Below are 27,955 nucleotides of genomic sequence, written 5' to 3'. Positions count from 1 at the left end.
TGAGGAGCAGTCACACAAGGAATTTTCAGGGACTATGGTCAAGCCAGGAGGCTTGTCTACACATCAACATACTGGAATTGAGGTCCATATACAACGGCCTACGACAAGCGGGGAATCTTCTTCGCAACCTACCGGTTCTGATTCAATCAGACAACGTCACAGCCCGTGGCTCATGTTAACAGCCAAGGCGGGACAAGGAGCAGAGTGGCAATGGCGGAAGCCACCAGGATTCTGCGCTGGGCAGAAAATCACGTAAGCGCTCTGTCAGCGGTATTCATTCCGGGAGTGGATAACTGGGAAGTAGACTTCCTCAGCAGACACGATCTCCATCCAGGAGAGTGGGGGACTTCATCAAGAAGTTTTTGCAGAGATAACGAGTCTTTGGGGACTTCCTCAAATAGACATGATGGCGTCACGCCTCAACAAGAAGCTTCGGAGGTATTGTGCCTGGTCAAGGGACCGCAGGCAGTAGCGGTGGACGCCCTGGTGACACCATGTATGTTTCAGTCGGTCTATGTGTTCCCTCCTCTTCCTCTCATCTCAAAAATATTGAGAATCATAAGACGAAAAAGAGTGCAGACAATACTCATTGTTCCAGATTGGCCTCGAAGGGCCTGGTATTCAGATCTTCAGGAGATGCTCACAGAAGATCCTTGGCCTCTTCCTCTTAGGGAGGACCTGTTGCAGCAGGGGCCCTGCGTGTTCCAAGACTTACCGCGGTTACATTTGACGGCATGGCGGTTGAACACCAAATCCTAGCTGGGATGGGTATTCCGGAAGAAGTCATCCCTACTCTGATAAAGGCTAGGAAGGAGGTGACGGCGAAACATTATTACCGTGTCTGAAGGAAGTATGTTTCTTGGTGTGAAGCCAAGAATGCTCCTACAGAAGATTTCCACTTGGGCTGGTTTCTCCACTTTCTACAGACTGGAGTGGATATGGGCCTGAAGTTAGGCTCCATTAAGGTACAGATTTCGTCCCTTTCTATATTCTTCCAGAAAGAATCGGCTTTTATCCCAGAAGTCCAGACTTTTGTAAAGGGAGTGCTGCACATCCAGCCTCCTTTTGTGCCCCCAGTGGCACCATGGGACCTTAATGTGGTGTTAAAGTTCCTAAAATCTCACTGGTTTGAGCCTCTTCAAACTGTTGAGTTAAAATTTCTCATGGAAGGTGGTCATGTTGTTGGCCTTGGCATGTGCAAGGCGGGTGTCCAAATTGGCGGCCTTGTCTCATAAGAGCCCCTATCTCATTTTCCATGTGGATAGAGCAGAATTGAGGACTTGTCCTCAATTTTTGCCTAAGCTGGTGTCATCGTTTCTTATGAACCAACCTATTGTGGTGCCTGTGGCTACGGGAGACTTGGAGGATTCCAAATCCCTTGATGTAGTCAGGCCCTTAAAAATTTACGTAGCCAGGACGGCTCGAATTAGGAAAACAGAAGCTCTGTTTGTCCTGTATGCAGCCAACAAGGTTGGCGCTCCTGCTTCTAAGCAGACTATTGCTCGCTGGATCTGTAACACGGTTCAGCAGGCTCATTCTACGGCTGGATTGCCGGTACCAAATTTGGTAAAGGCCCATTCCACTAGGAAGGTGGGCTCTTCTTGGGCGGCTGCCCGAGGCGTCTCGGCTTTACAGCTTTGCCGAGAGACTACTTGGTCGGGTTCAAACACTTTTGCTAAATTCTACAAGTTTGATACCCTGGCTGATGAGGACCTCATGTTTGCTCAATCTGTGCTGCAGAGTCATCCGCACTCTCCCGCCCGGTTTGGAGCTTTGGTATAATCCCCATGGTCCTTACAGAGTCCCCAGCATCCTCTAGGACATAAGAGAAAATAAGATTTTAAACCTGCTGGTAAATCTTTTTCCCCTAGTCCGTAGAGGATGCTGGGCGCCCGTCCCAGTGCGGACATATTTCTGAATAACTTGTATATAATTGTTGCTTACATAAGGGTTATGTTACAGTTAAGATCATTCGTTGGCTGATACTGTTTTGAACAAAATGATCAATAGCCCAAGACGCAAACACACCTATGCAGCCACTTGAGGATGACAGGGCCACTCCATCCTTATCCAAATGCAATATAGACAAAAAATCCACAAGTAAAGGCGCTAAGTGTTGTCTCACTTACACCAAAATGACAAAATATATATACTTAATGTCCAAATAAGGATCAAGTCAGTCCCACAGTTGAGAAAGTCCTTTCTTAAAATCCTCTGTTCGTGCTCCCACCGTGAAGACCTCTGTTCCCAGTCGTCACTCAAGAAGATATAAAATGGAAACAACACAAAATCATGGTGTAGTACGTCTCAAGCTGTTTTCACACAGTTGTAAACAGAAATGCTAGAGAACCAATGCGTACCCCACTCACAATGTGTAAGGTAGCTGTCCTCATATAAAGGTATCTTTAGTGATGGTGCAGATACTGTTTTGTTCATACTGTTAACTGGTTGCGTATATTCCAGGTTATACGGTGTGGATGGTGTGGGCTGGTATGAATCTCGCCCTTAGATTAACAAAAATCCTTTCCTCGTACTGTCCGTCTCCTCTGGGCAGTTTCTCTAACTGAGGTCTGGAGGAGGGGCATAGAGGGAGGAGCCAGTGCACACCCATTCTATTCTGAAGTCTTTAGAGTGCCCATGTCTCCTGCGGAGCCCGTCTATACCCCATGGTCCTTACGGAGTCCCCAGCATCCTCTACAGACTAGGAGAAAAAGATTTACCGGTAGGTTTAAAATCTTATTTTTCCTATTGTGCTGTGTATAGTACATTCCTGTATGTGTAGCAGGCCAGTATGGGGGCATTGCTGTGCGTATAGCAAGTACAGTGGCAGAGTGTTGGCATTGCTGTATGCATACAAGGCTGGTAGGCAGAGTGTAAGCATATAATAATCCTAATAATATTAGGATAAATATCAGGCGCAAATAATCAGAAAATTAATATTAAATCCATAAGGTGCCAACACTTCTGAAGTAATTAATATGCAGCTCCCATATGATAATCTGCAGTTATCAAAAAGACACTAAGAGATAATAATAAAAAGAGAGCGCAAGGGCAGCGTTATTAAAATAAATCTATCACATTTATTACATGTTCAAAAATAAAACACCACTCTTAATAACGGTTCCTTAAGTATATGATTTCATGGCTCAATATAGAACATCCAGCTCTAGAGTGTACTTCTCACTGGAAAATCGGATCTCTCCGCTGATGTTATACCGGAGCTTGAACTGAATCTGGAGACCTACGTGTGTATTTAACCATTGGATTAACGTATTTCAGCACACACTTTCATAGCTGGAAGATCACCAGTGCTCACGGATGTCTGCGGTTCAGGTACAGGAGATGGACGCTGCTCTCAGAGCTGTGTGCAAGAGCCGTGCAATAAATAGGAACTTAGCTGTGATAGTTGATCTGTGATGATCTGTATCCTCAATTTAGCGTCCTGCAATTACCCCAGAGAATCCTTGATGCGTTTCTCCGCTACTGTGGACATGCGGTTTCATCAGAAGGAAATTCCACGTGTCCAGAGTGTCAGAAATTTAAACAGAAGTCCGCCAATGGGATTGAAGTCTCAATTAGTTTGCAGGTAAAATTAATTAAAACACCTATGTGTGTTCACTTTGCCAGGTCTCGGCTAGTAGATCACACTTATATAATCAAAAGACAATGCAAGTATAAAATAAACATTTAATATTGAACACTTAATAGTTAATTGAACAATGCAAAGTATATCTAAGTACATAAAAACACATTCATTATAAAGGCATCGATTAGAGGTGCCGCTAAGAGACAGAAGTATAATACAGGGATAAAAGATCAGCCTGTAGACTGTCGAACGTGGCTTAGTGGGCTAATGCTTCTGGGTTAACCAACAGACGAACATCACATCTCTGGTTCAAACCCCGCATTTATAATTTGTTTAATATCTTTGTTTAATATCTTAATATATAATACGACACAGTATCTTTATATAAACTGGCCAGCTGGAAAATCATATAAACATGTCCTCCTCTTAACCATCAGCGGGACTGCATCTTATTACCAACCGAGTTTTATTAGACCATTATATATGGTTATTAAGAGTGGTGTTTTATTTTTGAACATGTAATAAATGTGTGATATATTTATTTTTATAACGTTGCCATTGCGCTCTTTTTATTATTATCTCAGAGTGTAAGCTTTGCTGCACATATACCCAAGTACAGTGGCAGTGTTGGCATTGCTGTACATATAGCCAGTCCAGTGGCAGTGTTGGCAGTGGACATCCCACCCTTGCAGTAGTCTCCTGCCATATGTGATAATTAATTGAAATGGGAGCACATTGAGTAAACCCAGGTAGAGAACATGCAAACTCCATACCAACAGGCCACCAACCAGAATCAAACCCATGACATGTCAGGTAGCAATGCTTACCACTGCACCACCATTCCTCATGGAATAACTAGTGTTTACTCTAGCACCCTGCACCCAATCAGTGAGGGTGGCATATTTTAATTTTGGAGGACACAATTTTAGCCGTGATGTATCGCTACAGTTACACAGATAAAATAATGCCCTCCTGACAGGACGCAGGGTGCTAGAGAGAACATTAATAACAGTGGCTGTGCTTCTGACAACATCTTGTAGTTCCTTGTAGGGGAATACAATAAGAGGGGGAGATTTTAAAAATGAGAGAACATGAGACACAGCGACTTCTTTAGAAATCAGTCCATTTTTTACACATCTCTAGAGCAAGTCTGATTTTTCCTAAAATTGTTAATTGTATGAAAAGTCAGCATCCTTGCGGCACACCAAAGCCACCTAAATTGTCCCCCAACGCCCCTCCCCCCTGCCCGGGAATTGATTAAGCAATTGGAAGTGTCCAATTAGCATTGAGATCCGGACTCCTGCAGCAGCATAGAGTTTATACGTGTGTGAGATCCCCTCCATTCCCCCTCCTGAGGCAGCACCTGGGAGAACTACATTTCCCAGCAACCCCCTCCCCAGTGGGATGATGGAGGGAGTTCAACGAGCCACAGAGACCACTGGAGGGGTATTTTTTATTTTTTTTCTTGCGCCACGAGATATTCAGCGCAGAAAACCCTGTAACCATTTTTGTTTAAATTGGATACTGCGGGTATAGGGAGCACATACCCACGATAATCCAAAATTGGGCTCTGGATTTTTTGCGGAGAAAATCTCGTGTCCCATTGCATGAGGAACGTTACAGGTAGTCTGTCAGAGCTCAATTACATGGATCTACTATGAAAATAAGAATTGCGGTTACAGTGTGAAATCCAAACCGTTATGTATTGAAGACTGGTCTCACAAGTGTGCTGGTGCTAGTGTAACAATGGAGCAGTCTCTCATTATTGCTGTCACACTTGATGTAGGTCTCTCGGCTGCAGTACCTGAATGCCATACGGACCTCACACACCAGTGCCCAGTCTCCAGATAGCATAGAGCTGAAGATATTTCCCAACAGCCAGATGCAGCTACTGAATGACCAGAATGCCGGCACAGGTACAAGACTAGGCCCACGGGCTGTGCTAATCAAACCACCACCAGACTTATTCCAATAACATTTATTCATGAGTAGAAGCGCTGCAAACAATCTGCTTGTATCATTTACAGATTTCAAGTTATTTAGACTACGTGTGTGTGTGTGTGTGTGTGTGTGTGTGTGTGTGTGTGTATATATATATATATATGTGTATATATATATATATATATATATATATATATATATATACACACACACACACACACACACACACACACACACACACACACACACACACACACACACACACCTCTATTAGACATTCAAGACAATAAATACAGTTGTAATATAGGTCAGCATTTCACTTATATGCTCTCTAACCTCCAAAAAAATGTATTTCCTTTATTGTGCAGGAGGTAGGGACTGATCTAATCACTTTCTACAATGGTCTATTTCTTATATCAACCAATCAGATGTTAGTAATATGCCCCATACTCCATAGCAGTACATCATCTTGTTGCTAAGGAATTTGTGCCAATTGCCCCAAGTTGTTATAGAAGCCTGACTGATTTCTGCCGTTGCCTGGCCAGGCTATGAGCAAGCTTAATGGTCAACTACACGTGTGTCATTTTTTGTTTTCTTAAATAAAATGTGTGGGTGAGGAGAGTTCCTGTCGTATTCACCTGCCGCCTTCAGTCATTGTCCCCACCCGCCAGGGAGGTTTGACATGCAGGAACATGCACTGTCACCCACCACCGCAGAGGTGGGTACATATAGAATTCTGAGGTCAATATATAGGACACCTATGTGATTATATGAAGCAGGTCCATTGCAGTACCCTAAACGGATGAACTAATCTGCATTCATGGTAAATTCCTCATAATGAATCGGCAACATACATCAGATCCTTCCCTTACACAGCTTGGAGGTGTCAGATTAGTGTAGCAGCAATGATAGCCATCTATTCCTTCCGGTGTCGTTCCGAGGATTAGGACGGTCATAAAATCCTTTCTTAATTTACATCAACAACATTTTACAAAACATTTTCCACCTGATCGTAGAAGGTGTCATACTCCCTGTTCCAGCTCTGGTTAATAGCAAATTGGGTACATGCCATGCAAAAAAATGGGTTCTCCCCCCAAATAAAACTTCTTCGAACCCCTCCAAAAAATTGTATAATCAAATCTAGTTCAGTTTCCCTATCCAACTGTGCTCATCTTACTCACTGAGCCACTGGTAACGAGGTTGATTTGTTAATATTAATCTTTTGGGTTACAGTGTGCTTCTGCTGTGGTCACACTGTTATTACGGCCCTGTGATCTCAGTCAGGGATACGTTCCTATGTACAGAATGAGAGACTATACAGTGTGACCATACTGTGATTGGCCCATACGGGGGCAGATTCTTCCCTTCCCTCCTGAGTTTTGTCTTATTCAACTCTCTAACCCTGTCTATTTCCAGCACTTCTAATCAACACTGCCGTTATGGGCACAATTGAGAGTGTCAGCTAATAGCTGCTCATGCTGGTAAATGCAGAGGTAACTATACATCCAGATTATTATCTCGCTGTGCTTCATGTTGCTTCTGCACAAAAGGCCGTACTCCCAAGCTGGCTCATCCCCTCTGCTTGCTGCAAGAGCACTCATTGCATTAAATGCCTTAAAGGGAATCTCTCATGACTTCATTCGCTACACACACACAATGGAGGAAGTCGTTTTCTGTGCTTACCTATGAAATTTATTAGGCGCAAATGATCACATCAGGCACTGTGGTTCCCAGTGGACTACATTCTCATAATAGCTGGCTTAGGCCACATTGCTGCCTCCTCTGTCTATCCCCCTAATTTAGGCAGCGCATACTGTGCACACCCTACATGTCCACTGTATGTGCTACCTGTGTGTGATGCAGATCATTCCCAATACACAACACTATGACAGATTCCCTTTAAGTATCACTGTTTGCTGTGATGATCTTTCTGTTCCGCACCACGTAGTGCACTTACACCTGCATCAAGCAACAACTGTATCCGGGAAAAGAAAAAACCTTTAGACTAATTGCTGTAATTTCAGTCTACATCTCCTCTCTAGCAGGAAAGAGAGGGAGTCTCTCTAGCCTGTACCTGATGCTAGGATCAAGCTGTACTAAAGTCATCCATCCCTGAGCTCTGCGCCAAATGTTACTGTATCTTCCTCTGCTCCACAGTGCAGCACCTCTCTGCAAATCCCTACACTCTCTGCATGTCCTACACAATGTAATGTACATGGCTCATACGCAGCTAGAAAGCCCATATCAAGCCTTTCTTATATCTGACACCTACCCTACTCCCACACTAACCTGATCACACCTACCATACATCACCCACATTAATGCCCCTCCACACCTACTTTACTCCCACCTATATCAATACTAATGCCCCCTTACACCTACATTACCCACACTAATGCCCCCCCTACTCCCACCTATATCATATACTAATGTCCCCCCACCACCTACATCACCCACACTAATGGGCCCCCCCTACATCATATACTAATGCCCCTGCCCCCCCCACCTACATCACTCCCTAATGCCCACTCACACCTACATCACCCACACTAATGCCCCCACAATTACACTACTCCCACATTAATGCACCCTGCCTCACCTTAGCTGAGCGATTCCCTCTGCCTATGTAATCTCTCCAGGGAGCAGTGCCCTCCTCACCCTTTCTTTCCATATATCAGGGCTTGACAAACTTTTTTTTTTAATAACATCTAGGAGCAAGGAACCAACCCCCATGGCCACACAACTAAGGGGTACCCCGCAGCAAGCCACCCCTATGGCAAACAATACCTCCTGTACTGTGGCCACATCACTACCCCTTCCAAAGCCACAATCTGTGGTCACTCATAGACCCTCTTATCTGGGAGTTGTATGCAGTCGGAGTTTGGAGACAGCAGACAGTGCAGGATGGTACACACAGGCCCAGCAGTCAGTGCAGCATGGTACACACAGGCCCAGCAGTCAGTGCAGGATGGTACACACAGGCCCAGCAGTCAGTGCAGGATGGTACACACAGGCCCAGCAGTCAGTGCAGGATGGTACACACAGGCCCAGCAGTCAGTGCAGGATGGTACACACAGGCCCAGCAGTCAGTGCAGGATGGTACACACAGGCCCAGCAGTCAGTGCAGGATGGTACACACAGGCCCAGCAGTCAGTGCAGGATGGTACACACAGGCCCAGCAGTCAGTGCAGGATGGTACACACAGGCCCAGCAGTCAGTGCAGGATGGTACACACAGGCCCAGCAGTCAGTGCAGGATGGTACACACAGGCCCAGCAGTCAGTGCAGGATGGTACACACAGGCCCAGCAGTCAGTGCAGGATGGTACACACAGGCACAGCAGTCAGTGCAGGATGGTACACACAGGCACAGCAGTCAGTGCAGGATGGTACACACAGGCCCAGCAGTCAGTGCAGGATGGTACACACAGGCACAGCAGTCAGTGCAGGATGGTACACACAGGCCCAGCAGTCAGTGCAGGATGGTACACACAGGCACAGCAGTCAGTGCAGGATGGTACACACAGGCACAGCAGTCAGTGCAGGATGGTACACACAGGCACAGCAGTCAGTGCAGGATGGTACACACAGGCACAGCAGTCAGTGCAGGATGGTACACACAGGCCCAGCAGTCAGTGCAGGATGGTACACACAGGCCCAGCAGTCAGTGCAGGATGGTACACACAGGCCCAGCAGTCAGTGCAGGATGGTACACACAGGCACAGCAGTCAGTGCAGGATGGTACACACAGGCCCAGCAGTCAGTGCAGGATGGTACACACAGGCACAGCAGTCAGTGCAGGATGGTACACACAGGCACAGCAGTCAGTGCAGGATGGTACACACAGGCACAGCAGTCAGTGCAGGATGGTACACACAGGCCCAGCAGTCAGCGCAGGATGGTACACACAGGCCCAGCAGTCAGCGCAGGATGGTACACACAGGCACAGCAGTCAGCGCAGGCCGGTACACACAGGCCCAGCAGTCAGCGCAGGATGGTACACACAGGCACAGCAGTCAGCGCAGGATGGTACACACAGGCACAGCAGTCAGTGCAGGATGGTACACACAGGCACAGCAGTCAGTGCAGGATGGTACACACAGGCACAGCAGTCCGTGCAGGATGGTACACACAGGCCCAGCAGTCAGTGCAGGATGGTACACACAGGCCCAGCAGTCAGTGCAGGATGGTACACACAGGCACAGCAGTCAGTGCAGGATGGTACACACAGGCCCAGCAGTCAGTGCAGGATGGTACACACAGGCCCAGCAGTCAGTGCAGGATGGTACACACAGGCACAGCAGTCAGTGCAGGATGGTACACACAGGCACAGCAGTCAGTGCAGGATGGTACACACAGGCACAGCAGTCAGTGCAGGATGGTACACACAGGCACAGCAGTCAGTGCAGGATGGTACACACAGGCCCAGCAGTCAGTGCAGGATGGTACACACAGGCCCAGCAGTCAGTGCAGGATGGTACACACAGGCCCAGCAGTCAGTGCAGGATGGTACACACAGGCCCAGCAGTCAGTGCAGGATGGTACACACAGGCCCAGCAGTCAGTGCAGGATGGTACACACAGGCCCAGCAGTCAGTGCAGGATGGTACACACAGGCCCAGCAGTCAGTGCAGGATGGTACACACAGGCACAGCAGTCAGTGCAGGATGGTACACACAGGCCCAGCAGTCAGTGCAGGATGGTACACACAGGCCCAGCAGTCAGCGCAGGATGGTACACACAGGCCCAGCAGTCAGCGCAGGATGGTACACACAGGCCCAGCAGTCAGCGCAGGCCGGTACACACAGGCCCAGCAGTCAGCGCAGGATGGTACACACAGGCACAGCAGTCAGCGCAGGATGGTACACACAGGCACAGCAGTCAGCGCAGGATGGTACACACAGGCACAGCAGTCAGCGCAGGATGGTACACACAGGCCCAGCAGTCAGCGCAGGATGGTACACACAGGCCCAGCAGTCAGCGCAGGATGGTACACACAGGCCCAGCAGTCAGCGCAGGATGGTACACACAGGCCCAGCAGTCAGCGCAGGATGGTACACACAGGCCCAGCAGTCAGCGCAGGATGGTACACACAGGCCCAGCAGTCAGCGCAGGATGGTACACACAGGCCCAGCAGTCAGCGCAGGATGGTACACACAGGCCCAGCAGTCAGCGCAGGATGGTACACACAGGCCCAGCAGTCAGCGCAGGATGGTACACACAGGCACAGCAGTCAGCGCAGGATGGTACACACAGGCACAGCAGTCAGCGCAGGATGGTACACACAGGCACAGCAGTCAGCGCAGGATGGTACACACAGGCCCAGCAGTCAGCGCAGGATGGTACACACAGGCCCAGCAGTCAGCGCAGGATGGTACACACAGGCCCAGCAGTCAGCGCAGGATGGTACACACAGGCCCAGCAGTCAGCGCAGGATGGTACACACAGGCCCAGCAGTCAGCGCAGGATGGTACACACAGGCCCAGCAGTCAGCGCAGGATGGTACACACAGGCCCAGCAGTCAGCGCAGGATGGTACACACAGGCCCAGCAGTCAGCGCAGGATGGTACACACAGGCACAGCAGTCAGCGCAGGATGGTACACACAGGCACAGCAGTCAGCGCAGGATGGTACACACAGGCACAGCAGTCAGCGCAGGATGGTACACACAGGCACAGCAGTCAGCGCAGGATGGTACACACAGGCCCAGCAGTCAGCGCAGGATGGTACACACAGGCCCAGCAGTCAGTGCAGGATGGTACACACAGGCACAGCAGTCAGCGCAGGCCAGGACAGACACTCAGCACACGCACTCCTACAGGCATGCCCACAAATCTCTTCTGGTGCTGAAGAGGATCTGCTTCCTCCCTCCCTGCATAATGTGGTATCCAGGCAGCACAATCTAGGGACCATGGTGACCTGGCTCCTGGGATTTGTCGAGCCCTGGCATATATGCATTTATACCTTGCATGTCCTCCTGCTTTCCCTAATGTCTGGCTCTGTGCAGCACTGTGACGTGCGGTATGTTGTTTGTTATCCCCACTGGCCAGCGCTGCGCAGAACTGTGGCACTTACACATCACAGACCAGGATGTGCCTTCAGTATAGCTCTGCTGGAAGAGGTATGGGTAATATACTAGAACAATCTTTTCTGGTGCACCACTCAAACAAAGTTATTCCATATCCTTCCTGTAGTACGAGTACTTTTATATCCAATTTACATGGACTTCAGTATAGAGGAGACACCAGCTTCAGTTTTCTCTGCTTCTCCCTAAGCTGCCACTCGGGGGTGCTCAACACACGGTTCAGAATTACCTTCTCATGGAAAATAAGATGCTATAACCAATAGTAACCAGACATTTGATTTATTTTGGAAACTACTAGGAAAAAATAAGAATTTACTTACCGATAATTCTATTTCTCATAGTCCGTAGTGGATGCTGGGAACTCCGAAAGGACCATGGGGAATAGCGGCTCCGCAGGAGACTGGGCACAAAAGTAAAAGCTTTAGGACTAGCTGGTGTGCACTGGCTCCTCCCCCTATGACCCTCCTCCAAGCCTCAGTTAGGATACTGTGCCCAGACGAGCGTACACAATAAGGAAGGATTTTGAATCCCGGGTAAGACTCATACCAGCCACACCAATCAAACCGTATAACCTGTGATCTGAACCCAGTTAACAGCATGATAACAGAGGAGCCTCTGAAAAGATGGCTCACAACAATAATAACCCGATTTTTGTAACTATGTACAAGTATTGCAGACAATCCGCACTTGGGATGGGCGCCCAGCATCCACTACGGACTATGAGAAATAGAATTATCGGTAAGTAAATTCTTATTTTCTCTGACGTCCTAGTGGATGCTGGGAACTCCGAAAGGACCATGGGGATTATACCAAAGCCCCCAAACGGGCGGGAGAGTGCGGATGACTCTGCAGCACCGAATGAGAGAACTCCAGGTCCTCCTCAGCCAGGGTATCAAATTTGTAGAATTTAGCAAACGTGTTTGCCCCTGACCAAGTAGCTGCTCGGCAAAGTTGTAAAGCCGAGACCCCTCGGGCAGCCGCCCAAGATGAGCCCACTTTCCTTGTGGAATGGGCTTTTACAGATTTTGGCTGTGGCAGGCCTGCCACAGAATGTGCAAGCTGAATTGTACTACAAATCCAACGAGCAATAGTCTGCTTAGAAGCAGGAGCACCCAGCTTGTTGGGTGCATACAGGATAAACAGCGAGTCAGATTTTCTGACTCCAGCCGTCCTGGAAACATATATTTTCAGGGCCCTGACTACATCCAGCAACTTGGAATCCTCCAAGTCCCTAGTAGCCGCAGGTACCACAATAGGCTGGTTTAAGTGAAACGCTGAAACCACCTTAGGGAGAAATTGAGGACGAGTCCTCAATTCTGCCCTGTCCGTATGAAAAATTAGGTAAGGGCTTTTATAGGATAAAGCCGCTAATTCTGAGACACGCCTGGCTGAAGCCAGGGCTAACAGCATTACCACTTTCCATGTGAGATATTTTAAGTCCACAGTGGTGAGTGGTTCAAACCAATGTGATTTTAGGAACCCCAAAACTACATTGAGATCCCAAGGTGCCACTGGAGGCACAAAAGGAGGCTGTATATGCAGTACCCCCTTGACAAACGTCTGAACTTCAGGGACTGAAGCTAGTTCTTTCTGGAAGAAAATCGACAGGGCCGAAATTTGAACCTTAATGGACCCTAATTTTAGGCCCATAGACAGTCCTGTTTGCAGGAAATGCAGGAAACGACCCAGTTGAAATTCCTCTGTAGGGGCCTTCCTGGCCTCACACCACGCAACATATTTACGCCAAATACGGTGATAATGTTGCACAGTTACATCCTTCCTGGCTTTGATCAGGGTAGGGATGACTTCATCCGGAATGCCTTTTTTCCTTCAGGATCCGGCGTTCAACCGCCATGCCGTCAAACGCAGCCGCGGTAAGTCTTGGAACAGACAGGGTCCCTGCTGGAGCAGGTCCTTTCTTAGAGGTAGAGGCCACGGGTCCTCCGTGAGCATCTCTTGAAGTTCCGGGTACCAAGTCCTTCTTGGCCAATCCGGAGCCACGAGTATAGATCTTACTCCTCTCCTTCTTATGATTCTCAGTACCTTGGGTATGAGAGGCAGAGGAGGGAACACATACACTGACTGGTACACCCACGGTGTTACCAGAGCGTCCACAGCTATTGCCTGAGGGTCCCTTGACCTGGCGCAATATCGGTCTAGTTTTTTTGTTGAGGCGGGACGCCATCATGTCCACCTTTTGGTTTTTCCCAACGGTTCACAATCATGTGGAAGACTTCTGGGTGAAGTCCCCACTCCCCCGGGTGGAGGTCGTGTCTGCTGAGGAAGTCTGCTTCCCAGTTGTCCACTCCCGGAATGAACACTGCTGACAGTGCTATTACATGATTTTCCGCCCAGCGAAGAATCCTTGCAACTTCCGTCATTGCCCTCCTGCTTCTTGTGCCGCCCTGTCTGTTTACGTGGGCGACTGCCGTGATGTTGTCCGACTGGATCAACACCGGCTGACCCTGAAGCAGGGGCCTTGCTTGACTTAGGGCATTGTAAATGGCCCTTAGTTCCAGGATATTTATGTGAAATGACGTTTCCATGCTTGACCACAAGCCCTGGAAATTTCTTCCCTGTGTGACTGCTCCCCAGCCTCTCAGGCTGGCATCCGTGGTCACCAGGACCCAGTCCTGAATGCCGAATCTGCGGCCCTCTAGAAGATGAGCACTCTGCAACCACCACAGGAGAGACACCCTTGTCCTTGGAGACAGGGTTATCCGCTGATGCATCTGAAGATGCGATCCGGACCATTTGTCCAGCAGATCCCACTGAAAAGTTCTTGCGTGGAATCTGCCGAATGGAATCGCTTCGTAAGAAGCCACCATTTTTCCCAGGACCCTTGTGCATTGATGCACTGACACTTGGCCTGGTTTTAGGAGGTTCCTGACTAGCTCGGATAACTCCCTGGCTTTCTCCTCCGGGAGAAACACCTTTTTCTGGACTGTGTCCAGAATCATCCCTAGGAACAGCAGACGTGTCGTCGGAATCAGCTGCGATTTTGGAATATTTAGAATCCACCCGTGCTGTCGTAGCACTACTTGAGATAGTGCTACTCCGACCTCTAACTGTTCCCTGGACCTTGCCCTTATCAGGAGATCGTCCAAGTAAGGGATAATTAAGACGCCTTTTCTTCGAAGAAGAATCATCATTTCGGCCATTACCTTGGTAAAGACCCGGGGTGCCGTGGACAATCCAAACGGCAGCGTCTGAAACTGATAATGACAGTTCTGTACCACAAACCTGAGGTACCCTTGGTGAGAAGGGCAAATTGGGACATGGAGGTAAGCATCCTTGATGTCCAGAGACACCATATAGTCCCCTTCTTCCAGGTTCGCTATCACTGCTCTGAGTGACTCCATCTTGAATTTGAACCTTTGTATGTAAGTGTTCAAGGATTTCAGATTTAAAATAGGTCTCACCGAGCCGTCTGGCTTCGGTACCACAAACAGCGTGGAATAATACCCCTTTCCCTGTTGTAGGAGGGGTACCTTGATTATCACCTGCTGGGAATACAGCTTGTGAATGGCTTCCAATACCGCCTCCCTGTCGGAGGGAGACGTTGGTAAAGCAGACTTCAGGAACCGGCGAGGGGGAGACGTCTCGAATTCCAATTTGTACCCCTGAGATACTACCTGCAGGATCCAGGGGTCCACTTGCGAGTGAGCCCACTGCGCGCTGAAATTCTTGAGACGGGCCCCCACCGTGCCTGAGTCCGCTTGTAAGGCCCCAGCGTCATGCTGAGGACTTGGCAGAAGCGGGGGAGGGCTTCTGTTCCTGGGAAGAGGCTGCCTGCTGCAGTCTTTTTCCCCTTCCTCTGCCCCGGGGCAGATATGAGTGGCCTTTTGCCCGCTTGCCCTTATGGGGACGAAAGGACTCAGCCTGAAAAGACTGTGTCTTTTTCTGCTGAGAGGTGACCTGGGGTAAAAAGGTGGATTTCCCAGCCGTTGCCGTGGCCACCAGGTCCGATAGACCGACCCCAAATAACTCCTCCCCTTTATACGGCAATACTTCCATATGCCGTTTGGAATCCGCATCACCTGACCACTGTCGCGTCCATAACCCTCTTCTGGCAGAAATGGACAGCGCACTTACTCTTGATGCCAGAGTGCAAATATCCCTCTGTGCATCTCGCATATATAGAAATGCATCCTTTAAATGCTCTATAGTCAATAATATACTGTCCCTGTCCAGGGTATCAATATTTTCAGTCAGGGAATCCGACCAAGCCACCCCAGCACTGCACATCCAGGCTGAGGTGATTGCTGGTCGCAGTATAATACCAGTATGTGTGTATATACTTTTAAGGATATTTTCCAGTTTCCTATCAGCTGGTTCCTTGAGGGCGGCCGTATCAGGAGACGGTAACGCCACTTGTTTTGATAAGCGTGTGAGCGCCTTATCTACCCTAGGGGGTGTTTCCCAACGCGCCCTAACCTCTGGCGGGAAAGGGTATAATGCCAATAATTTTTTAGAAATTAGCAGTTTTTTATCAGGGGAAACCCACGCTTCATCACACACCTCATTTAATTCATCTGATTCAGGAAAAACTACGGGTAGTTTTTTCACACCCCACATAATACCCTTTTTTGTGGTACTTGTAGTATCAGAAATGTTCAAAACCTCCTTCATTGCCGTGATCATGTAACGTGTGGCCCTACTGGAAAATATGTTTGTTTCCTCACCGTCGACACTGGAGTCAGTGTCCGTGTCTGTGTCGACCATCTGAGGTAACGGGCGCTTTAGAGCCCCCGACGGTGTTTGAGACGCCTGTACAGGTAATAACTGATTTGCCGGCTGTCTCATGTCGTCAACAGTCTTTTGTAAAGTGCTGACGCTATCACGTAATTCCTTCCATAAGACCATCCAGTCAGGTGTCGACTCCCTAGGGGGTGACATCACTATTACAGGCAATTGCTCCGCCTCCATACCATTTTCCTCCTCATACATGTCGACACAACGTACCGACACACAGCACACACACAGGGAATGCTCTGATAGAGGACAGGACCCCACTAGCCCTTTGGGGAGACAGAGGGAGAGTTTGCCAGCACACACCAGAGCGCTATATATATATATATATATATATATATATATACATTTATACATATATACATACATACATACATACATACATACATACATACATACATACAGGGATAACCTTATATAAGTGTTTTTCCCTTATATAGCTGCTGTATTGATTTATCTGCCAAATTAGTGCCCCCCCCTCTCTTGTTTTACCCTGTTTCTGTAGTGCAGGACTGCAGGGGAGAGTCAGGGAGCTTCCCTCCAACGGAGCTGTGAGGGAAAATGGCGCCAGTGTGCTGAGGAGATAGGCTCTGCCCCCTTCTCGGCGGCCTTTCTCCCGCTTTTTTAAGGAAAAACTGGCAGGGGTTAAATGCATCCATATAGCCCAGGAGCTATATGTGATGTATTTTTTGCCATCTAAGGTATTTTTATTGCGTCTCAGGGTGCCCCCCCCAAGCGCCCTGCACCCTCAGTGACCGGAGTGTGAAGTGTGCTGAGAGCAATGGCGCACAGCTGCGGTGCTGTGCGCTACCTTATTGAAGACAGGACGTCTTCTGCCGCCGATTTTCCGGACCTCTTCTGCTCTTCTGGCTCTGTAAGGGGGACGGCGGCGCGGCTCTGGGACCCATCCATGGCTGGGCCTGTGATCGTCCCTCTGGAGCTAATGTCCAGTAGCCTAAGAAGCCCAATCTACTCTGCACGCAGGTGAGTTCGCTTCTTCTCCCCTTAGTCCCTCGATGCAGTGAGCCTGTTGCCAGCAGGACTCACTGAAAATAAAAAAACCTAATTTAAACTTTTACTCTTAGCAGCTCAGGAGAGCCACCTAGATTGCACCCTTCTCGTTCGGGCACAAAAATCTAACTGAGGCTTGGAGGAGGGTCATAGGGGGAGGAGCCAGTGCACACCAGCTAGTCCTAAAGCTTTTACTTTTGTGCCCAGTCTCCTGCGGAGCCGCTATTCCCCATGGTCCTTTCGGAGTTCCCAGCATCCACTAGGACGTCAGAGAAAGTGGCAGATTTAACTGCTGTGACGCAGAGTAACTTTTCCTTCTTAATGTCAGAGATGAGGGAGGGGCATCCGGTCTGGATCCTGGCTGTCGAAATCCCGACCCTGATTAGAATGCCAGTGCTGGCATCCTGAATGAGATCACAATGCTGGCGGTTAGATTTAGGCACCCATCGGGAGGGTTAGGTTGAGAGTGCAGGGGCGAATACTAAACCGCAAGATGCTGCAGTCTGTATAGTGAGTGTCGGCATCCTGACCACCAACATTTCAGCTCAGAAGAACAGGACTGGGATAACACTAGCTCCCCTAAACTGTGAATGTTCTGTATCAATACTATGACTAGTCTTATTGTGACTTTACCAGAGGCGTAGACACTAATCACTGTATTATGTGCTCCCACGTAGCAGATGAATCATATACTGTACCACACAGTACATCACCAGCATCCTGCCTCTGTGTCTTTCCATGAATGCCGCTAAATATACATCACCCTCTATTACACACGTACACGCTCTCCATACTGCAGCAAGTCCCTACCTCTTACACTGTGGGTATGTATATAGCACTGCCACACTGCTCACTCCATCACAACAGAGTATCGGTGTGACTGACGGACGGACGGACACACTGCCGCCTTCCCCATGTGTCACTCTTGCTCCAACCACGTTTGTATGCCACATAGATAAATACGTATCAATTGCTGCAAATCAAACACTAGAGCTAGGTACACATTGTCAGATTTTTTTTTTGGTCGGCCTGACGCTCAGACAATGTTTCAGGAAATTATAGGCACCAATATCTGAGCTACACACTTAAAGATTTTTTTTTTTTTCAGTTACCAATTTTCTGCCACGTCACACTGCATTTGCATATGTCTGCCCACAAGGAGGAGGATGTAGTGAGAGGAAAACAGGAAATATGGGCAGATTATTGAGAATGCGCACACACACTGCTCAATAGCGGGAGATTGTGGCAGATATTTTTGGTCTGGGCCGATTGATTGGAAAATCGATTGTTCGGGTGTGTGTGCAAGATTTTCCCGAATTATTGGCGAAACACTGTTACTGTGTTACTATGTAAATCAGGCTGATGTCCTAATTATTGGCAAATGGGCCCAATACTTGTATAGTGTGAACCTAGCTTAAGCCTCTCACAGACATCTTATGGCATGATCTACTATTGTGATCGACACAGAAAACAAAATCTGTGTTCAGCCATTTTCTTAATGAATGCTTGAAGAAGAATATATACAAGTGAACAGTGATTTGACTTCATGGGTTGTGTAACGTTAATGGAGAGTAACGGGGGCATTTAGTTTGTGCTAATTGCTGTGATGGTGGTACTCAATTAGCGGGGAATACCACGTGTGTGAGTCCCTGCAGTTGGACTAAACGTCGCAGCTCATGGAGAAGTCCACTTAAAAAATACCCCACAAAATTGGGTCGGGCACAGGAAAAAAATAAATTGATTCCGCAGTTTACCCTGCATCAGTGGGTTTCCACACCTGCATTCCGATTTTTCAGACTCAATTGTTCTATTCCCACACAACTCGAGGGACACCTTTACCTTGCAGCTCCATGACCTGCGCAATTCAGACTGCAGGGATTCGTATGTGGGTTATTCCCCAATAACTGAATGCTTCCAGCATGTTTAACTTGAATTCCTGTGTTACAGTAGCAGCAGTCAAGTGTGCACTTGTTACATCTCCAGGGTTTATTTATAAAGCTACTTCACACTTGATACATGCTCCGTACCGGACTGATTTGCACATTATTTTTTGCTACCTTCTATCATAAAATAAATATACAAGTCTCTAACCTATCTACTTGTGAGCTGGTGCTATGATGGCAAGCACCTATTCACTACAAAAGATATTTGCAGTTGTGGGGGGGACACAGGGTAACAGTTGCTATTGTCTGAAAAAATTAACCCATAAATCTTTAGTGAAATTGTTGATTTGTAAATCTTGTTTGTCAGCCATAAAGGTGCAGAAAAGGTAATGTTTGCAGATTATCTATTGGATGACATGAGTTCAAACAAAAAAAGTGGAGTCTCCCTTGATAAACAGTTTAATACCTGCATATCTGACCTTACAGAATCGAGGAAGGAAGGACGTAGTGATGAAATGCAGCAGGAAGCCGAGGGCGCATCACCCTAACCACTGTTACCTCACCAAGAAGCCTGGGGTCATCCCCGACCAGAGACTCCTTACGACCAGGGGCTATGGGCCCGGTCACATACTGCTGCCATGTCATTGTGCCATTTCTTTTCAAAGGACAGTACTATTTCAAGAAAGCATCCAGTAGCTATAGTGGAGTTCCCTGTCCGGACACAGGGACTTCCCGTCCTCCATGGCTGCGCTCTGTAGACATTTCCTGAGGCTACCTGGAGGGTCCGTCCACAGATGCATTTCTACGCGAACACACAGTGTTCTGCAGGGGGGGAAGACTGAAAATTGTGAAGGTTTAGAGTTATAAATAAGTAATAGAAGCTATAGACTAAATATGTTATATGTTTATTTTGTATTAAGCTAATCAGGGGCTGGGGGTGTGGAAATTGGAAACATCAATGACAATGAAAACACTTAATCCTCATATTCTGTATTGTGTGGTGACTGTAACAGGGTTTCCTCACAACAGTCTCTGCCAACACCCCACCCTTCCCACCACCCAAACAAGTCCTGCTATATGGTGGAAGTTCCTGACAAACTGAAATGATCCCATGACCTGCGTTCCCGGGCTGAGAGCTCATGGTCTTTGTTCAGTTATACAAAGACTACATGGAAACTGGTAAGACGCGTGTGAGCTGCAGACAGTGGGGGGTATAAACACAGCATGTAGAGGTACTCACTTGTAGCTCTAGGAAAGTTTAAGGAGAGAAAACATCAGTCATACGGAATGGAGCCAGGTCTGCGGCTGTTTGGCCTCTGCAGTCTTGTAAATCCCAGAATGCTTTGCAATGTATTAGCAGAAGACGGCACAGCTCCGGATGGCCACCTTCTGCCGCCTATTGAGCACAGAGAAGGCATCAGCAATAACCCTGCAATTCCCACAAACTATGACAAAATAACAGTTTCTAGGACTTGGGCCAGAGAGGGGACAACGCACCACACACACTGACATATTGGTGAACATATCCTCACTTATTCCCTCAGAAAGACAACCAGAGGTAGATGGCAAACTGCATGTTCCTACAGGAGTCTGATGGTACTTGCTAACAAAAGATCAACAGTACAAACCAACAGCAACCAGCAGGTTACATAACAAAAGCTAGTGCCTGATAGGTATTAATGTGCTGTAAGCAGAAGCATACAAAGACAAGGAAGGCGTTTATACTTTGGCAAATTAAGTTACATTATATTTATGATGTTTCCCTTCATAATGTTATTCCTTCACCTGTGATCCGAGCAGTCATCCAGACCTGCTGCCCCTGCACCTTGTAGTTCACCCAGCAGCGACCTGTCTCCGCTATTGTGATAGAGGGATGACACTCGTGAAGCCTTTCATCCTGCACCAGAGCTAGGAGGGCAGAAAGAAGCTCTACGCACCATTAGGGGCTAAGGTTCTAGGACAGACCTCCCCTTCCTCATTTTCCCAATATAAAATAGGAGTATAGAGGATTGATCTATGGATGGCACTATGCTCATTGAATGAATTACATGGTATAGTAGACACGGCAGGGACCTATATTTGCAGTTTTCTTAGATAGGAGTTATCATGCAAGATGCATTTACTAGGGGTCCAGAACTCCTGCAGGCAAATTGCAAGAGGCCTAAGTAATTGCTGCCCTCAGTAGACTGAATGAGTCATTTGCAAAAATACAATAAAGAATATGAGAATTGGGAAGAACATTTTTTGAATATGAAAATTGTGAAGAACATTTTTGAATTCTGACCATTTACCTTGTGGAGCACAGTCCTCCCATCCGAGTCTGTCTTGGCCGGGTCAGCTCCGCTCTTCAGTAGCAGCTCTACCACTTTCATGTGGCCGCAGTATGCTGCCCGATGCAGGGCAGTACTACCCCCATGTGTCTGAGCGTTGCAGTCAGCCCCACTGCTTAGAAGAAAGCTGCAGACTGGCAAATGTCCATGTCGACTACTATAGTGCTGGATAAGAAAGAGAAAGAAGAACAATGACGCCCATATAACAGTACTCATGGTGCCCTCCCACTGAAATCCAACCAATAATGTTACCAAGGTGCATCAGGCAGGATGGGATCCGGTCTCTAGGTCGACAAGACTTAGGTCGATAGTGTCTAAGTCAACCACTATTGGTTGACAATAAGTAGGTCGACATGGTTTCTAGGTCGACAGGGACACTAGGTCGACATGACAAAAGGCTGACATGAGTTTTTCACTTTTTTTCTTAATTTTTTTAACTTGTTCATACTTTATGATCCACGTGGACTACAATTGGGAATGGTAACCTTGCCCAAAGCATGGCGAGCAAAGCGACATGGTGCACGATTTGTGGTTCCCCGTCACTCTACGAAGAAAACGACAACAACAATTTTAAACTCCTGTCAACCTAGTACATGTTGACCTAGAAACCATGTCGACCAATAGTGGTCGACCTAAGTCTATTCTATCTAACATACCACACCCAGGCAGGATGACCACATTACACAATAATGGGAAGATCCTGCTTCCAGGCTGAGTGATGGCCTCATACACATAAGGACAGCAAAGAGGTGAAAGAGGGAGGGGGAACAATGCACATTATTGTCCTAATTTGGTACAAAACAACAAAAGCAGCATGTGTGTTCACTTGGGACAGACCATCACTATCCCAGATATAACAACAGGCTGGCCCCTGATAAGTGCGATGCATGCAGGTACACCCCCCAAGCTCTGCTGCCTCAACACCCGGTATGGTTTGGATCCCAGTCTCCTCCTCGGGTTGTTGGACTGATTGGGGGGGGGTATAAATCCCCAACTAGTTAGGCAAGGCACTAAAGTGTACTATTAGTGTCATTTATATCAGATTCTAAATGTAAATTTATGTCACGACATTGGGGGTCATTCCGACCTGATCGTAGCTGTGGCTACGATCATCTTCCCTGACATGCGGGGGGACGCCCAGCACAGGGCTAGTCTACCCCACATGTCAGTCCAGCCCCCGCCCCCTCCCCGCCGCACAGGTACAAAAGCATCGCACATCGGCGATGCTTTTGTACTTGTAGAGTAACTCCCGACCAGTGCAGCTCCTGCGTCTGGCAGGAAGTTAGTCGTCGCTGCCCTGGGTCACAGTGGCTGCATGTGATGCCACGCAGCCGCTGGGGCTTGCGTCCCCCCGCAAGCGTGGCCGGACCGCGCCCACACGCCGCCGTGCCTCCCCCTCCCGCCCAGCTAACGCCTCTGCCTGTCAGCTGGGCTACGACAGCCGTCGGATGTCTTGTATGCGCAGTTCCGAACTGATCGACTGCTGTGCGAAAACGATTAGGTGGAAATGACCCCCATTAAGCGCAGCTCTCACCAGTGCAGTGTACCCAAAGTTATCAGCCAGGTTGGGGTCTGTGCCTTTCTCAATAAAGCGCTGGACCTGGCCTAGGTCTCCGTACAGAGCAGCTGACCAGATACCTGTATTAATCATATAATAAAAAATAGTTATATAACCTTTGCCCAAAATCTCAGACCACACAGACTAGGTGTTAATACATCATAGACAATTAGTAAATAAACTATAAGACATAGCAGAGAGTATCCCTGTATCATTGGGGAGATGGGTCATCTGTGCAACATAAATTGCATAATTTCCACTTGCAACATTTGTGTTTTCCAGCTGAATTAAGATCACCTGTGAGAATATTTCCGAATGCCTACGCAACCAGCAAATTCAATGCTGCTCATCATTTCTAAATGGGTATGAGGTGCAATTGGGGGGTTGAATACCCAGAAGCCGCTCCTGATCTATTTTTTCCCCCCCAGAGACAGTTTGTCATATTGGGGCAGATGTATTAACCTGGAGAAGGCATAAGGAAGTGATAAACCTGTGATAAGTGCAAGGTGATAAACGCACCAGCCAATCAGCTCCAATATGTAAATTGACAGTTAGGAGCGGATTGGCTGGTGCGTTATCACCTTGCACTTATCACTGGTTTATCACTTCCTTATGCTGTCTCCATGTTAATACATCTGCCCCTTTGTCCTTGGAAGGGTGCTGCACATGCCCAGCCACAGTGGGCCCTCACATGCCACCTGCTGGACAGAGCCCAGTCTCCTCCTCAGCCTCTGGTGTATGCATCAGCCCCTGGGTAGCAGGTTAGTAAATCATTCCATAGTTTGTAGTAAAGCCTTCAGACCTGTAAGTGTGGGATGGATTTTAAGGCCTGAGCTAATGTCAGGTCACACTGGTGGGGGTTTTTTTTCTCTTCAAAATGATGGAAGCCCCAAACCTCTCCATTAGGCAGCTTATAGGTCTATTTACTAAGCCTTGGATGGAAATAAAGTACCATCAATCAGCTCCTAACTTCCATTTTTCAAACCCAGCCTGTGACATGGCAGTTAGATGCTGATTGGCTGGTACTTTATCTCTATCCAAGGCTTGGTAAATGATCCTCTAAAGGGTGGTACACACGGAGAGATCCGTGCTTAATTTCTAAGCAATCCATAGCGATCTGCTGTGTCGCTATCGCCGGTTCTAGATTGTACCTGCATGCACAGGCACCCCCTAATGTCCGGCACGCCCCTCGCACACACGCCTGCTACATATGCCGCCGATTCCCATCTCTTGATGCTTTAGGTAGGAGAGCGCACACGCATGTCTCTCCTGCCTCTTATTGCTTCCCGTCTCCGGCAGTCATTTAAAATGTCTCTGGCTGTCAGCCAATCAGAGCTCACGGACCGGCTCTTGATTGGTTGCCGGCCCGTAAGCTTTGATTGGCTCACAAGCCGGCGCTATATTTCAAATAGCTGCCGGAGACAGGGACTCTGTGAAGTGAGGCGCAGAAGAGACGCGCGGTGCGCTCGCCTCCCCGAGACGGGAATCGGCGGCACTGGCAGCAGGAGGTTGAGCACAAATGGGGGCATATATGTATCTGGCACCGCTGGGGGCATAAGTATATCTGGCACCACTGGGGGCATATGTATCTGGCACCGCTGGGGGGTATTGAGTAAGGAGCACCGCTGCGGGCATATGTTTATATTGCTTTGAGTGCCAATAGGCGGTGCTAGACACGCCCAGTAGGTGGTGCTAAACACACCCCTCCGACGGTGCACCCCCTAATAAACTGTTCTTCGCACGCCTATGTATGTGACAGCAAGACCTAGCCACAGGCCCCATCTCAGGTTGAGGATGCTGTGAGCGCAGACGCAGCCTGCAGTACAACACACGCACCTCTCTGGAAGTCCATCTCTGACACCGTCTCCCGCAGCCCCGGGGCTGCTCCCGCACAGCACGTGTCACACCCCAGGTTCCCCAGCCCCCCTATGTGATGAGAGGAGCAGCCGCCGTCCCGATCCGCGGCCATTGCGGATAACAACTCAAGCGGTTGCCACCTACAGAGCCGCCATGGTACCCTCAGCTCGGCATGTGCCGGCAACCAATCACAGGTAAATAAACGTCAGCCAATCAGGGGAGGCTGCCGCGCTAAGGAGTAAGAGCTACCACCATCCACCAGCAGATGGCGGAGTCGCACAGCTCTGGCTGGGAATATCCTATAACCGTAATTAGGCTGCATAGATACTACCGCATTACTGCTAATATAGGGGCTGAAAGTATGACATTGTGGCACTCCAAGTGACAGTAACGTCATGTAACCTGTAGATGGCGCTGTGTACTCTGCTATGCAGCAGCCACATGTCCCAGCACTGGGAGCGAGGACAGGGAATGGGATCTCATTTCTCAGCAGTGACTGTATGTAATACCCATAGCAGGTTTGGCTCATTGTTATCCCCTGGTTCTTTGACTTAACTTACAATATTCAAGATATTTTGGGTAATAACAGATTTATAAGGAATTGGCCGACCTTTATTTACATATTCAGCAAATCAGAAAGTGACAACATTAGGTTTCAAAATATAAAAAGTTGATTTGATGCAAAAAAATAAAAAAAATAAAACAGCATGTAATGTTAACATGGTCTGATTTTGACAGAAAAAAATGTAATTACTGTTTCCTACTTACAGTAGTTATTTCTTAAAGTGTCGCTGCCCACTAAAATTGCACATTTCAGGCATGACCAGGGAAGGTAACATACGTTTGTCAGCTCTGAGCTGAGTTTCTGTTGCTGCTGCATGATAAGTAAAATATAATCAATCTTCTATAAGATAAAATCTGTGTCGGACTGGCGCATGCAGGGCCAACTGGAGTAAAGCAGTGGTAAGGGCCCATGCTGAAGAGTGTGGGCAGAGGCTTGGCCAGCCATTATAGAGGATACTACCAACCATGGTCTGGGCCCCTTTAAAAAAAATAATTCTATCTATCTGATAGTGCATGCAATATAAACCAACAGATTATGCACTGTAGTTAATAAAGTATAGTCCTGGGAATGTAATGTACTGTAACATTTCGACCCCATGGCCTCTCCCCCTGCCTGCGGGACACTGCGGCCCACAAACGGGACAGTCAGTGATTAAATGTCAGTCCCAAAGATTATGGTACAGACCCAACTGGTTATATATTTAGACTATCAACAAAATTTAGAAAGCCATCTCACCCTTGAGTGGAAAGTCCTGTGTTTTTTGTATACAAGTGTCTTATGTGTGATCTGATTGCAGCGCTGTGAATATGTATTTCTTTGTGATCTTGTCACACTATGGATAGGAGGATGCTAGGCTTATACTATAGTATATCGGGTTACTAGGAAAATCTTGCTTGATTCTTGGTGTACCTTAGTGGGGTGTGACCAAGAACAAGCAAGTTATTCCTGCCCAGATAACCTGCTTTGTACTAATGTCCGTGGTTCAGATAGAACTGCCCCATATTAATATACAGAAAAAAGTATTATTTACAAGAAACAACTCAAATCAAAGGGGTCACTTCAATTAAGGGTGATGCCCGCAATTGCCCCCTTGTAACTTGTAATGGTGTTGGAATGCTGCCAACAGCACCGTTCATCCCCCCCCCCCCCCCCCCCCCCTCAAACACTCATTTTAGTTCACAGTTGCGTAATAAAATGTACAATGCCTACTACTGTGGGTATGGCTGTTGAGCGCACCTTCTTATCCCTCCCCCTAGCTGGTATCTTAATAATATTCTTCTATACGATATTATAATAATATCACGTAATCTAAGCTACAGGGGTATTTAATAAGGTAAACTACAGACTCATTTATATATGTTTGAAAACCATGACCTTGGGTCCCATCATTAAGACAAATTGTATATTTATCCTTATGCTGGCCATACACTTGTGCGATGCCCCGCGACGCGACATCGCGGGGCATCGCACCGGCAGTTCAGGTGCGATCAAATCGCACCTGAACTGCCAAAATTGTTACCATGCGATCATGCGATAGATCGCATGGTAATCACGTGATGGGCACGTCACCTCCGAGTGGGAGCGGCCTCTGGGCGCTCCTGGCGGTTGCCCTTCGCACATTGCAGTGCGATATATCTCATGTGGGTCTGAAACCACATGCGATCGCACTGCGATGCGAGAAATATTAAGTGCAGCACATACTATCTTGAGACGCGATATTCGACCGGCGTGCCCGCGCATCACGTCTCAAGGTACCTAAAATGTGCATACAATCCTTCGATTTCTCTCACAGATGTGGTCGAAATCGAAGGATAGCACCAATTATCTTATAAGTGTATGGGCACCATTAAAGATGGAACTGCAGTTAGTACAAGGAAGACAATGAATGTGTATACTCACACTATACGTATTTCTTTTAACTCTTAAATAGTCTCTTTTTGAGATAATCTTTACTATGCCAGAATGATGGCAGCTCTCTGATCTCAGGACAGCTGCAATCTGTGGGTTTAGACTACAGTGTACGTTAGTCACCATTTTGCACCTGACTTACTCAAGATAACTAACCAATGCTTCACTTAAGGAATAGTAACATTTAATTGTTAAATGTAATAAATACAAAAATAAAATAAAAAATCAGTAGCTGACTATTCAGAGAGCATCAGGAGCTGCCAAAAAGCCAGTTCTCAGGGTCGGGTTGCACGTATATGGGGTGCAACGTACAATCAGTGATGTTCCTGGTAGTCATGAGATGCCAGACTAGTGGTTAGAAAGACGTTGTCTTGCAGCCAGCGCCACTGTAGGGTCTATTCATGAGCAGTGAAAAGAGTAGAGAAAAGGACCAGTAGAGACATTGCCCATGGCAACCAATCAGCTTTGAAGGGAGCCTTTCT

At 47.7% G+C, this 27,955-nt stretch overlaps 2 protein-coding genes across 3 annotated transcripts in view; one reads left to right on the top strand and one right to left on the bottom strand.

Annotated features, from left to right (window-relative positions):
- Positions 1–20,239, top strand: part of CNNM3 (cyclin and CBS domain divalent metal cation transport mediator 3) — a 44,987-nt gene extending 24,748 nt beyond the window's left edge. Inside the window, exons 7-9 of one of the 2 annotated variants that reach the window (XM_063932004.1) lie at positions 5,373–5,502; positions 6,944–7,020; positions 19,742–20,239. In XM_063932004.1, the coding sequence (XP_063788074.1) occupies positions 5,373–5,502; positions 6,944–6,993 (180 nt within the window). In that variant the 3' untranslated portion in view covers positions 6,994–7,020; positions 19,742–20,239. The remainder of the gene's footprint in view (positions 1–5,372; positions 5,503–6,943; positions 7,021–19,741) is intronic. The other variant, XM_063932003.1, reaches the window with a different exon arrangement.
- Positions 19,699–25,189, bottom strand: ANKRD39 (ankyrin repeat domain 39). Its single transcript, XM_063932005.1, has 5 exons — positions 24,980–25,189; positions 23,120–23,223; positions 21,547–21,750; positions 20,496–20,651; positions 19,699–20,093 (listed from the first exon to the last, which is right to left on the bottom strand). The coding sequence occupies exons 1-4, from the start codon at positions 25,110–25,112 to the stop codon at positions 20,514–20,516; spliced, it is 579 nt and encodes a 192-aa protein (XP_063788075.1). The 5' UTR covers positions 25,113–25,189; the 3' UTR covers positions 19,699–20,093; positions 20,496–20,513.
- Positions 25,190–27,955: the final 2,766 nt, after the last annotated feature.

Source organism: Pseudophryne corroboree, chromosome 6 (genome assembly GCF_028390025.1).
Source record: "Pseudophryne corroboree isolate aPseCor3 chromosome 6, aPseCor3.hap2, whole genome shotgun sequence".
Taxonomy (NCBI): domain Eukaryota; kingdom Metazoa; phylum Chordata; class Amphibia; order Anura; family Myobatrachidae; genus Pseudophryne; species Pseudophryne corroboree.
The sequence above is the reverse complement of the archived record's forward strand: the minus strand, read 5'-3'. Positions and strand labels throughout refer to the sequence as shown.

Coding starts and splice junctions, on each gene's coding strand:
- ANKRD39 (XM_063932005.1), bottom strand. CDS start 25,112: ATGGCCGCGGATCGGGACGGCGGCTGCTCCTCTCATCACATAGGGGGG. Junction 23,224..24,979: donor AGAGATGGACTTCCAGAGAG/GTGCGTGTGTTG, acceptor TGATTAATACAG/GTATCTGGTCAGCTGCTCTG. Junction 21,751..23,119: donor ACTTTGGGTACACTGCACTG/GTGAGAGCTGCG, acceptor TTTCTTATCCAG/CACTATAGTAGTCGACATGG.